Source organism: Pristiophorus japonicus, chromosome 1, assembly GCF_044704955.1.
Source record: "Pristiophorus japonicus isolate sPriJap1 chromosome 1, sPriJap1.hap1, whole genome shotgun sequence".
In the NCBI taxonomy this organism is placed as follows: Eukaryota; Metazoa; Chordata; class Chondrichthyes; family Pristiophoridae; genus Pristiophorus; species Pristiophorus japonicus.
This window is the reverse complement of record NC_091977.1, coordinates 523,563,605-523,577,465: the sequence shown is the minus strand read 5'-3', so window position 1 is coordinate 523,577,465 and position 13,861 is coordinate 523,563,605. Positions and strand designations below refer to the sequence as shown.

General features: G+C 45.8%; 1 protein-coding gene across 3 annotated transcripts in view; it reads right to left on the bottom strand.

Moving 5' to 3' along the window:
- ptpn2b (protein tyrosine phosphatase non-receptor type 2b) overlaps nt 1-2,798 on the bottom strand; it is a 112,044-nt gene extending 109,246 nt beyond the window's left edge. For all 3 annotated transcript variants that reach the window (XM_070896540.1, XM_070896539.1, XM_070896541.1), the window contains exon 1: nt 2,515-2,798. In XM_070896540.1, the coding sequence (XP_070752641.1) occupies nt 2,515-2,571 (57 nt within the window). In that variant the 5' untranslated portion in view covers nt 2,572-2,798. The remainder of the gene's footprint in view (nt 1-2,514) is intronic.
- Nucleotides 2,799-13,861: the final 11,063 nt, after the last annotated feature.

Genomic DNA, 13,861 nt, shown 5'->3' with positions numbered 1-13,861 from the left:
AAGTAGAGCGAATGAATCGAACTCTGAAACAACAGCTTGCCAAGAAGGAATACCATGGCCCCAGGCACTACCAATAGTGCTATGTAGCATTAGGGCAACCCCGAACAGAACTACAGGTCTAAGCCCATTTGAAATTATAACAAGAAGACCCATGTCGCTGCCAGGAACTATTGATTTAAGGAAAGCTGATGTTCACTTAATGAGTGACACTTTGTTATCATACTGTCAGAACTTAACCAATGCTATTAGTTCTGTTTCCCGACAGGTATCGGCAGCTTGGGGTAATCCACCCGAAGGAGGACACGACATCATCCCGGGAGTCTGAGTGTATGTGAAAAAGTTGCATAAAGAACCTTTGGGTGCCAAGTGGGAGGGACCTTATCAAGTGTTATTGACCACCCAGGCAGCTGTTAAAGACCAAGGAAAGAAAGCCTGGATCCACGCTTCACACATTAAACGAGCACCCGTAACTGAAGCTGAAATCTAATAAGGACAATTACTTTTTGCGAAAATGTATAAATTTACTGTATTATTGATTGTAGGTATTATAGGCATAGGCCTACTTCTTACTAGCCGACCCTCTGCACCAAAGGGAAATAGTAGGGTAGCAAGGGAATTACATGTAAATTACCTTTTACTTTTATATTGTTTGTTTATGTTGATTAAATGTTGTTGCGACCAGGCGGCTGTAGCTGCTGTCCCGCAGGTGAGACACCTTGCAGGTCCCAGCAGACCGTCTGCACGTGGCACAGGAGTATGTTATGCTTAAGGAAAGGTTGTTTACTGGTTGAATTAAGATATTGATTTGGATTAAATTGGAATAAGGTTAATTAACCTACTAAAACCAGACTTCCATTGTGGCCACGATGGAACTCGGGTTGGTGTAAATGTGTGTGGAAGCTACTAGTCCGGACATGTGGCGAAACAAATCAACAAATTTTAGAAGGAAACTCTATTAACATGTATTATTTTGTAGAATGTTTAACCAGTGATACCTGAAGTTTTATGATTCAGTTTGAGAAAGAATCAAAGGGGGGATTGATAGAGTATTCAAACAGGCTCATTTAGACAGACTGTGAAAATTCACAGACCCCCAAGTCAAGGCTGCTACATGCAGTTCGGCATGTTGCATTAACTCATCAATCAACTTGACATTTTCGGACCTTGGGTAGCGAGCCAATAAAACTTTAAAAGATTTTCAATTGAGCCAATGTCAAAGAAGGAGAGTTCTTTTCTGTAAATTGATCCAGGCATAAATACAGCCATTTTGACCATGTGTCTCAGTAAGAACAAAGACCTGGCTTGAAGCCAAGAAGTTTGTTGCTCTCTGCCGAGATTAAAAAGTTAAAACTACCATCGGAGTTCGTATTTCATTGGAAATTAAGAGATCTAACAGAGATGGGCGGTAGTTTGCAAGGTCAAAGATTGCTTTTTGGGTTTGACGCCATGAAGCCAGTGTCTATAAGTCCCCTTCACCATAATTATACTAAATTAGTGACCAAGTAAAACGGAGCCAACAAGTCTGTTACTGTCACTTTTAACCAGTGTAAACTAAACAAATATTGTGATCTTCTTTGCATTCCTATCTGAATTTGTGGAGGATGAGACGTTAAACCGATTTAAACCAACGTTAAATTGTATATACATAGTGCCTTTCACGACCACCAGACATCCCAAAGCACTTTACAGCCACTGAAGCATTTTTGAAGTGTAGTCACTGTGTTAATACAGGAAGCGCAGCAGCCAATTTTCACACAGCAAGCTCCCACAAACAGCAATGCGAGAAGTGACCACTGACGTTGATGGAGGGATAAATATTTTCCGGGGAGAACTCCCCTGCTCTTCTTTGAAGTAGCAGCCATGGGATCTTTTACGTCCACCTGAAAGAGCTGACAGAGCCTGGGTTGAACGCATCATCCGAAAGACGGGCACCTCCGACAGTGCAGCGCTCCCTCAGCACCGCACTGGATGTTTGTGCTCAAGTCTCTGGAGTGGGACTTGAACCCACGACCTTCTGACTCAAGAGGCATGGGTGCTGCCCATCAGCTGACCAGACAGACAGGCAGAGTGCATGTCACCCCAATCCAATCATATCCCAAGATTGAAAACAATTTATTTCAACATGAGGTAATCTATGACTTGCTTTAGTTACTGCAACTTTGCAAATAAGTTTTCATACAAATGAAAGAAATGGATCATGCAGGTTATATTTAACAAACTTCTCTCCACAGTTTATTATTGGACCACCTGCTGGGAAAGAAAAAGAAACATCTCTCCTTTAAAATCAAGCGATTAACCTTCGGCGAAAAAGAAATGAGCCTTAAGCCGGCGCAGACGCAGTGGGCTGGGGGATCTGGCGCCCCCAGTGGCCTGACCGTGCTCAACTTCCGTTAACGGACAGCCCGACTCGCACCGGCCGACTTTCCTCAGAGATTTCTGCAGTTCGGTGCACTTTTGAAAGGACGGTAAATAATAATACAACCCAACTTTACTCACTTTCGCACACAAACTTACCAAATACGACTGAGGCCAGCGGCTTTCCCCGTCGATCTCGGCGAATTTCTCTTCCATATTTCAAGCATGCGAAAGGGTGAAAGTCGAGTTTCGTTTCTTTTTTGAAAAATATTTTCGTCGGTTTTTTTTTCCAACCCCCCGCCGCCGTCGCGTGAACTTTTCCCCCTTCACACCGTCAACAGTGGCGGGCTCCCGGCTGCGCTCGAGCCCGCTCCAGCCGCTGACATGAAAACACACAGGCCGCGTCGCGGGCAGCCAGCGCAGCGCGCATGCGTCCTCCGCCCGCTGCCTTTGAGCGAGAGCAAGCGCGCATGCGCGGGGACTGAGCGCGCGAGGGCGGGGAGTGACCCGGAAGCGGCGTCAACACCTGCTCAGACACGAGTTGGACCATCATCATGGGCAATCTCTCCAAACGAAACGAGGATGACTTGTTTCCACGACAAAAAGGGATGAGTTCACAGGTGTTTCAATGAAGGACCTGATATTCCAGGTCCCGAACTACATGTTGAAATATAGAAAATAGGTGCAGGCGTAGGCCGTTCGGCCCTTCGAGCCTGCACCACCATTCAATAAGATCATGGCTGATCATTCACCTCAGTACCTCTATCCTGCTTTCTCTCCATATCCCTTGGTCCCTTTAGCCGTAAGGGCCATATCTAACTCCCTCTTGAATATATCTAACAAACTGGCCTCAACAACTTTCTGTGGTAGAGAATTCCACAGGTTCACAATTCTCTGAGTGAAGGGTGGAAGATTCCTGTGTGTGGATTTTTTTTAACGTGTGGTGGCCGTTGCACACCAGCCACCACACGGGCTTGACAGAGCTAGGTCTTGGTCAAGTGGCAAGACCAAGATGACTGGAGATCAGCTCTGCTGCACGGACCTAGTGCGCACACATATCGCAGTGTGGGCTGGGCCATGTTGCCCCTGGGCCCTCGGCTCTTCTGGGCCCCAAACTCACGCCTCTCCTGGGCCCCGATCAGTGATACACTGCAATAGACTACCGTGTGCGAGACTCAAATTCTGAAATTCAAAACCAGACACCGTCCTGTCTACTGCGTATGTGGGAGTCAGACACACAGCCAGTCTACTGTGAGTGAGAGACGTAGACACACTGCCAGTCGACTGTGTGTGAGACTCAAATTCATTGCCAAGCTATTATGTGAAATTCAGACACACTGCCAGTCTACTGTGTGTAGGACTCAGACACACTGACAGTCTACCCTGTGTGGGACTCAGACACACTGCCAGTCTACCCTGTGTGAGACTCAGACACACTGCCAGTCTCCGTTCGAGGTTCTGATTTATTGGGGCACTTTGTGACTTTATACGAGCTTATCGAGTGTTGTAAAGTTCAGAGGAAGTCCACTTATATTGCTTTCATTAGGCTTTTCGCTTCAGTCCTCGTGGCGCTCTCTGTTATACCCTTCATAGAATAGCTAAACCTTTATAGATAGATGGTACTGCGACCCAGAAGAGGTACCCTTCTTCACAAATGTTATCATTACTCTAAAATCTCTCCCCCGCCCCCCAGCCATGTGAATGGTGGTGGATGCCACAGCCAGAGTAGAGGTGTCACTATCGATAATGATCCTAAAATGTGTTTATTGGGATTAATAATGGAGTTAAAAGTATTTATGCAGAATTATATCAATATTCTGGTAGTGAAAGGTTCATTGTCTTGGCTAGGAACATGGAGTATTCGCCCACATATTCCCACTACAACAACAACTTGCATTTATATAGCGCCTTTAACGTAGTAAAACGTCCCAAGGGGCTTCACATTAGCGTTAACTAACAGAATTTGACGCCAAGCCACATGAGATATTAGCTCAGTTGAACTAAAGCTTGGTCAAAGAGGCAGGTTTTAAGGAGCATCTTAAAGGAGGAGAAAGAAGCGGAGAGATTTAGGGCACAAAATTGCCCAGGAGTTGCTCTGTTTTTTTTTGGAGCAACTTGATTTTTCTGGAGTATCTTAAAAGTCCCTATTTTGCACATTCAATTTGCGCCAGTGTAAGTGAGTTAGTTAGGATTTTTTTAGTTTAGCTTAATTTTTTTCAAAAGGGAGCGTTACCAGCCACCTACGCCCATTTTGGCCATTTAGGCCACTTTGGACAGCTAATAGTTACTCCAAACTAACTTAGGCCAGTGTATGTGGCCACTTGTGGCTGCACAGAAAACCCTTGCGGAGAGTTAAGAAATCAGCGCAGGTAGGTACGAATGACTTGAATAAAAAATGTGAATAGGATCAAACAGCTATACAGGACATATGACAACTTCGCAAAGTTAATTTACTATACAACAGAAGCATTCATGGAAGATTAAACTACAAAAATAAAAGAAGTAAAGAGACAAAACATATTTACATAATGTTTTTCAAAATATCCAAATAAAAAATAGCAGTACCTCTTGCATGTAATTCTTATGTTCTTATGTAGGAAAGTATTTTCATTAACAGGGTGAAGGAAAATCTTGAGTAAGCTCATTAAAATTACTGGCTACACATTTATCACCCCCCCACCCAATCAAACTCCCCCCGGATCAAAACTTCCACCACCCCAATCAAAACTCTCCCTGCACCAACCTATTTGTTGTAGCCTTAGCCCGGGAAGGCAGCGAGCCGGCCTGTGCGGCAGGCCACTCGACCCGGGATAGGGGCGGGACGCATCGGGTCCCATGCTGCAGCACGCATCTTCATCATCGGCAGGAGCTACTGCGCATGCGCGAATGCAGCCGGCACTGTTTCTGGCACAGGGCCCTAGCTCCGCCCCCCAATCGACTGGCCACGCCGCGCCAAGCCCCGGGAGAGGCAACACGGCGGCCAGAATCGGGGGAGATTTTTTAGGCGCCGTTTTCAGCCCACAAAGTTGGCGCATCTCTGGTGAGTGTGCCGAACAAAGGGGTGGGCCAAATTTAAGCCCGTAGGGAGGGAATTCCAGAGCTTAGAGCATCGGCAGCTGAAGGCACGGCTGCCAATGAAGGGGCGAGGGGAGTTGGGGTTGCACAAGATGCCAGAATTGGAGGAGGGCAGAGATCTCGGAGGGTTGTGGGGCTGGAGGAGATTACAGAGACGGAGGGGGCGCGGCCATAGAAGAATTTGACAACAAGCATGAGAATTTTTAAATCAGGGTGTTGACGGACCGGGAGCCAATGTTGGTCAGCGAGCACAGGGTTGATGGGTGAAAAGGACTTGCTGTGAGTTGGGCACTGGCAGCAGAGCTCAAGTTGATGGAGGGTGTAGAATGGGAGGCCAGCCAGGAGAGGTGAATACAGCCCCCAAGAATATAACTCTGAAGAGACTGTTGTCCATTTGACAGCTAATGGGTATCCACCCATGTCAGGTACCTGGCTGACCAAAAATAAAGGCTCCACACTGGCTGAGTAAGTTTGTCCAATGACTAGCTAAGCCATGCAGACTATAAAATAATCTAAGGTTTGATTTGTGGTCTGTGGTGGTTCAGCCAATCTCAGTAGAATTGGAAATTGGAGAGCTGACATTGGCAAAAAATAAAGACTTGCATTTATATAGCACCTTTCACGACCTCAGGACGTCCCAAAGCGCTTTACAGTCAATGCAGCACTTTTTGAAGTGTAGTCACTGTTGTAATGTAACAAAGTGAGCTTCTGCACAGAAAAGGGATTTCTTTGTTTAAATCGAGGATTGCAACAATTTCCCCATAACTTTTAAATAATTTATTGATTCTTTTGAACTGCTTTTAAACCTAGAATTATGTTTTATGTTATTCAGGGAACACTGCCGTATTCTTAAAAGTGAAATAATTCAGTAGTTGACTCGAATAAAATCTTTTGCCAAGTGTTCATAACTATGGGTGTTTTCTGAGAAGGATGATGTCAGCATGATACTTTTTGCAATGCAGTTGTTCTATGAGGAAACAGATGACCTTGTGATTCCAATGATTGAATAAAAAGAACTTGCACCTTACACAACTTCAGGACGTCCCAAAGCGCTTTACAGTCAGTGAAGTACATTTTGGAGTGTAGTCACTGCTGTAATGTATGAATTGCAGCAGCCAATTTGCAGCAGGCTCCCACAAACAACAATATGATAATGACCAGATAATCTGTTTTCGTGATGTTGATTGAGGGATAAATATTGGCTGGGTATAGTAGTAGTATTAGGCAGTCCCTGGTGTCGAGGATGGCCTGCTTCCACATCAAAAAGGGATGAGTATACAGGTGTTTCAATGAGGGACCTGACATTCCAGGTCCCGAACTACATATTGAAGAGTGGAAGATGCCTGTGCGTGGATTCTTTTAACGTGGGGTGTCCGTTGCACACCAGCCACCACACGGGCTTGACAGAGCAAGGTCTTGGTCCAATGGCAAGGGTTAACCAAGACGACTGGAGACCAAGCTCTGCTGTACCGACCTAGTGCGCACACATACTCCGACTGTCCATAGATCGTAGTGTGGACTGGCTCGTGCTGCCCCTGTGCCCCGAACTCTCGCCTCTCCTGGGTCCCGAGCATGACGCTCCTGGGCCCTGATCTCTCACCGCTCCTCCACTCCGATCATTCGCCGCACCTCCACCCCGACCTCCCCGCTCCTGTGCTGTACCCGGGTCCTACCGGTGGTCCTGTCCACGCTCCAATTGGCGACCTGTATTTGAATGACATCAATCCAGTCGCCCACTTCAGATGTGTCGCCCTCCTGGGACAGTTCGCGCTACACCCTCCAGAGACCAGCTCCTCTTACCCCCCCACCACCTGCGGCGATGGTGTTCCCTCACAAGTTGGGGGCCACGGTGTCCAGGGCCGCTCTGCTCTTCCTCTTACCCCCAAGCTGCAGCGATGGTGTTCCCTCGCAGTTTGGGGGCCACGCTGTCCAGGGCCACTCCGTTCCTCTTATCCCCGACCTGCAGCGATGGTGTTCCCTTGCAGGTTGAGGGCCGCGCTCAGACACCAGGGATAACTCCTCTACCCTTCTCCAAAATTGTCCCATGGGATCTTTTACATCCAACTGAGAGGGCAAACGAGGCCTCAGTTTAATATGTCATCCAAAAGACGCCACCTCCGACAGCGCAGCACTCCCTCAATACTGCACTGAAATGTCAGCCTAGATGATTGTGCTCAAGTCTCTGGAGTGAGACTTGAACAACAACAGCTTGTATTTATATAGCGCCTTTAACGTAGTGAAGCGTCCCAAGGCGCTTCACTGGAGTATTATGAGACAAAAATAATTCACAGGAGTATTATGAACCCACAACTATTTTAATTATAACATTAATCCAAATCCCCCCTTTTCTAAGGACACCAAAACCCACAAATTAACAAATAAACATTTAAAGGAACCTTGCCAAATCAAATTAAAATTCTGTTCCCTGTTGTAATGATGCATTCCAGTCCCTCCGTTACCCACCTCTCATAAGAACATAAGAAATACGAGCAGGAGTAGGCCATTTGGCCCCTCAAGCCTACTCCGCTATTCAATAAGATCATGGCTGATCTGATCTTGGGCTCAGCTGCACTTCCCTGGCTGCTCTCCATAACCCTTTACTCCCTTTTTGCTCAAAAATCTGACTATCTCCAACTTAAATATATTCAATTACTAAGTCTCCACAGCTCTCTGGGGCAGAGAATTCCACAGATTTACGACTCTCTGAGAGAAGAAATTCCTCCTCATCTCAGTTCTAAATGGGCGAACCCTTAATCTGAAACTATGCCCCCTAGTTCTAGATTCCCCCACGAGGGGAAACATCCTCCCTGCATCTACCCTGTCAAGCCCCCTCAGAATCTTATACGTTTCAATAAGATCACCGCTCAGTCTTCTAAACTCCAATAAGTATAGGCCCAACCTGCTCAACCTCTCTTCATATGACAACCCCTTCATTTCAGGAATCACCTCATGAACCTTCTCTGAACTGCCTCCAATGCAAGTATATCCCTCCTTAAATAAGGAGACCAAAACTACGCAGTACTCTAGGTGTGGCCTGGACAGTTGTAGCAGGACTTCTCTGCTTTTATACTCCATCCCCCTTGCAATAAAGGCCAACATTCCATTTGTCTTTCTGATTACTTGCTGTACCTGCATGTTAACTTTTTGTGTTTCCTGCACAAGGACCCCCAGGTCCCTCTGTACTGCAACATTTTGTAATTTCTCTCCATTTAAATAATAATTTGCATTTTTATTTTGCCTGCAAAAGTGGATAACCTCACACTTTCCCACATAATGGGGTCAAGTTTCGGCCTGAGTTGCTCCTATTTTTTTTGAGCAACTAGTTTAGAATGGAGTATCTTAGAAATTGCAATTCTCGGCATTTAGTTTGCTCCAGTTCTAGTGAGTTAGAACAGTTTCATTTTAGAACAGATTTTTTTTTGCAACAGGGGGCGTGTCTGCCACTTACGCCTGTTTTGCAAGTTTACGCAGCAAAAACTTACTCCAAACTAACTTAGAATGGAGTAAGTGCAGATTTTTGTACACTCAGAAAAACCTTGCCTACACTTAGAAATCAGGCGTAGGGAACGAGAGATTGGGAGGGGGGGCGGAGGTGGGAAGTTTACAAACATGAAACACGTCACTTTTACAAATAAAGAGCCATCATCAATAATAAATGATAAATAAATCAATAAATCAACCAATAAATCATTTTTTTTAATTAAAAAATAAAAAAAATAATTAAAAGATCAATAAATAAAAAATTAAGTTTCTACTCACCCATTGCAGCACTGGGAGCCCTCCAACAGCGTGCTGGGATGGGGCCTCCCCAGTGTGTCTCTCTCTGTTTGTCAATGTTTCCCTCTCTCTGCCTGTCAGTGTCTCTCTCTGTCTGTCAGTGTCTCTCTGTGTTTCTGACAGTGAGGGGTGGAGGGAGGAAGGAGGGAGAGGAAGAGGAGGGAGGGGAGGGAGGGATGGGGAGAGGAGAGGGAGGGAGGGGGGAGAGGAGAAGGAGGGGGGTAGAGGAGAGGGAGGGAGGGGGGAAGAGGAGAGGGAGGGAGGGGGGAAGAGAGGGAGGAGGAGAAGAGGGGAGGGGGAGAGGAGGGGGAGAGAGGGAGGGGCTGGAGAAAAGAGAAGGGAGGGGAAGGAGGGCAGAGAGGACAGGGAGGGAGGGAGAGGAGAAGGAGGGGGGTAGAGGAGAGGGAGGGAGGGGGGAAGAGGAGAGGGAGGAAGGGGGGAAGAGAGGGAGGGGAGAAGAGGGAGGGAGGGAGAGGGAGAAGAGGGGAGAGGAAGGGAGGGAGGGGGGAGAGGAGGGGAGGGGGAGAAGAGGGGAGAGAGGGAGGGGGTGGAGAAAAGAGGAGAAGGGAGGGGGAGAGGCTGAACGGGCCCCGCCCCCCACAGCTTGTGCTGCGCTGTGCCAAAGGCCTGGAACGTTCCAGCAGCAGGGAGAATACCGAGGTAAGTTTAAGGCGCGGTTTTGAGCGCGGAAATCAGGCGGGGCTGCGGCGTTCTCGGCGCGGCCCGAAACTTGACCCCTATATTCCAGCTGCCAAATGTTTGCCCACTCACTTAGAAACATAGAAAATAGGTGCAGGAGTAGACCATTCGGCCCTTCAAGCCTGCACTGCCATTCAATGAGCTGAACATGCAACTTCAGTACCCCATTCCTGCTTTCTCGCCATACCCCTTGATCCCCCTAGTAGTAAGGACTACATCTAACTCCTTTTTGAATATATTTAGTGAATTGGCCTCAACAACTTTCTGTGGTAGAGAATTCCACAGGTTCACCACTCTCTGGGTGAAGAAGTTTCTCCTCATCTCGGTCCTAAATGGCTTACCCCTTATCCTTAGACTGTGACCCCTGGTTCTGGACTTCCCCAACATTGGGAACATTCTTCCTGCATCTAACCTGTCTAAACCCGTCAGAATTTTAAACGTTTCGATAAGATCCCCTCTCATTCTTCTGAATTCCAGTGAATACAAGCCCAGTTGATCCAGTCTTTCTTGATATGTCAGTCCCGCCATCCCGAGAATCAGTCTGGTGAACCCTCGCTGCACTCCCTCAATAGCAAGAATCTCCTTCCTCAAGTTAGGAGACCAAAACTGTACACAATACTCCAGGTGTGGCCTCACCAAGGCCCTGTACAACTGTAGAAACACCTCCCTGCCCCTGTACTCAAATCGCCTTGCTATGAAGGCCAACATGCCATTTGCTTTCTTAACCGCCTGCTGTACCTGAATGCCAACCTTCAATGACTGATGTACCATGACACCCAGGTCTCGTTGCACCTCCCCTTTTCCTAATCTGTCACCATTCAGATAATAGTCTGTCTCTCTGTTTTTACCACCAAAGTGGATAACCTCACATTTATCCGCATTATACTTCATCTGCCATGCATTTGCCCACTCACCTAACCTATCCAAGTCACTCTGCAGCCTCATAGCATCCTCCTCGCAGCTCACACTGCCACCCAACTTAGTGTCATCCGCAAATTTGGAGATACTACATTTAATCCCCTCGTCTAATTCATTAATGTACAATGTAAACAGCTGGGGTCCCAGCACAGAACCTTGCGGTACCCCACGAGTCACTGCCTGACATTCTGAAAAGTACCCATTTACTCCTACTCTTTGCTTCCTGTCTGCCAACCAGTTCTCAATCCACGTCAGCACACTACCCCCAATCCCATGTGCTTTAACTTTGCACATTAATCTCTTGTGTGGGACCTTGTCGAAAGCCTTCTGAAAGTCCAAATACACCACATCAACTGGTTCTCCCTTGTCCACTCTACTGGAAACATCCTCAAAAAATTCCAGAAGATTTGTCAAGCATGATTTTCCTTTCACAAATCCATGCTGACTTGGACCTATCATGTCACCTCTTTCCAAATGCGCTGCTATGACATCCTTAATAATTGTTTCCATCATTTTACCCACTACTGATGTCAGGCTGACCGGTCTATAATTCCCTGTTTTCTCTCTCCCTCCTTTTTTAAAAAGTGGGGTTACATTGGCTACCCTCCACTCCATAGGAACTGATCCAGAGTCTATGGAATGTTGGAAAATGACTGTCAATGCATCCACTATTTCCAAGGCCACCTCCTTAAGTACTCTGGGATGCAGTCCATCAGGCCCTGGGGATTTATCGGCCTTCAATCCCATCAATTTCCCCAACACAATTTCCCAACTAATAAGCATTTCCCTCAGTTCCTCCTTCTTACTAGACCCTCTGACCCCTTTTATATCCGGAAGGTTGTTTGTGTCCTCCTTAGTGAATACCGAACCAAAGTACTTGTTCAATTGGTCTGCCATTTCTTTGTTCCCCGTTATGACTTCCCCTGATTCTGACTGCAGAGGACCTACGTTTGTCTTTACTAACTTTTTTCTCTTTACATATCTATAGAAACTTTTGCAGTCCGTCTTAATGTTCCCTGCAAGCTTCCTCTCGTACTCTATTTTCCCTGCCCTAATCAAACCCTTTGTCCTCCTCTGCTGAGTTCTAAATTTCTCTCAGTCCCCAGGTTCACTGCTATTTCTGGCCAATTTGTATGCCACTTCCTTGGCTTTAATACTATCCTGATTTCCCTTGATAGCCACGGTTGAGCCACCTTCCCTTTTTTATTTTTATGCCAGACAGGGATGTACAATTGTGGTAGTTCATCCATGCGATCTCTGAATGTCTGCCATTGCCCATCCACAGTCAACCCCTTAAGTATCATTCGCCAATCTATCCTAGCCAATTCATACCTTCAAAGTTACCCTAAATTAACTGTTTCATTCTCCATCCTAATGTAGAATTCCACCATATTATGGTCACTTTTTCCCAAGGGGCCTCGCACAACGAGATTGCTAATTAATCCTCTCTCATTACACAACACCCAGTCTAAGATGGCCTCCCCCTAGTTGGTTCCTCGACATATTGGTCTAGAAAACCATCCCTTATGCACTCCAGGAAATCCTTCTCCACCGTATTGCTTCCAGTTTGGTTAGCCCAATCTATATGCATATTAAAGTCACGCATGTCTATATCCTGTTGAAAATGTTTTGTGTCCTCCTCACAACTTGCTTTCCCACCCATCTTTGTATCATCAGCAAACTTGGCTACATCACACTCAGTCCCTTCATCCAAGTCATTAATATAAATTGCAAATAATTGAAGCCCCGATCCCTGTGGCACCCCACTAGTTACTATTTGCCAACCGCAAAATGACCCATTTATCCCCACTCTCTGTTTCTGTTAGTTAGCCAAACCGCTATCCACGCTAATATATTAGCCCCAGCCCAGTGAGCTTTTATCTTGTGCAGTAAACTTTTATGTGGCACCTTATCAAATGCCTTCTGGACATTCAAATATACCACATCCACTGGTTCCCCCTCATCCCCCCTGCTCATTACATCCTCAAAGATCTCCAGCAAATTTGTCAAACATGATTTCCCTTTCATAAAACCATGTTGACTCTGACTGCATTTTGCTTTTCCAAATGTCTTGCTACTGCTTCCTTGATAATGGACTCCAGCATTTTCCCAATGACAGATGTTAGGCTAACTTGTCTATGTTTCCTGCTTTCTGTCTGCTTCATTTTTTAAATAAGGGCGTTACGTTTACCGGTTTTCCAATCTGCTGGGACCTCCCCAGCACCCAGGGAATTTAGGTAGATTACAACCAATACATCCACTATCTCTGCAGCCACTTTTTTAAGACCCTATGAGGCAAACCATCAGAACCATGGGACTTGTCCACATTTAGTCCCATTATTTTACCGACAACCTTTTCTTTAGTGATTGTGATTGTTTTAAGTTGCTCCCTCCCGAAAGCCCCTTAATTATCCATTATTGGGATGTTTTTAGTATCTTCTACCTTGAAGACCGATACAAAATACTTGTTCAAAGTCTCTGCCATTTCCCTGTTCCCCATCTCATTCGCTAAGGGACCAACTTTAGCCACTCTCTTCCTTTTTATATACCTGTAGAAACTCTTACTATCTGTTTTTATATTTTTTGCTAGTTTACTCTCATAATCTATCTTCCACTCTTTACTATTTTTTTAGTCGACCTTTGCTGTTTTTTAAAAGTTTCCCAATCCTCTGACCTCCCACCAATCTTTACCATTTTGTATGCCATTGTTTTCAATTTGATACCATCCTTTATTTCCTTAGTTAGCCACGAATGGTTCTCCCTTCTCTTAAAGTCTTTCCTTCTCACTGGAATATATATTTTTTGTGAATTATGAAATATCTCCTTAAATGTTCGCCACTGCTTATTAACCGTCTTACACTTGAATCTATTTTCCCAGTCCACTTTAGCCAACTCTGCCTTCATACCTTTGTAATCTCCTTTATTTAAGCTCAGGACACTGGTTTGAGATCCAACATTCTCATCCTCCAACCGAATTTGAAATTCAACCATTCTATGATCACTCTTTCCTAGAGGATCCTTTACGAGGAGATCATTT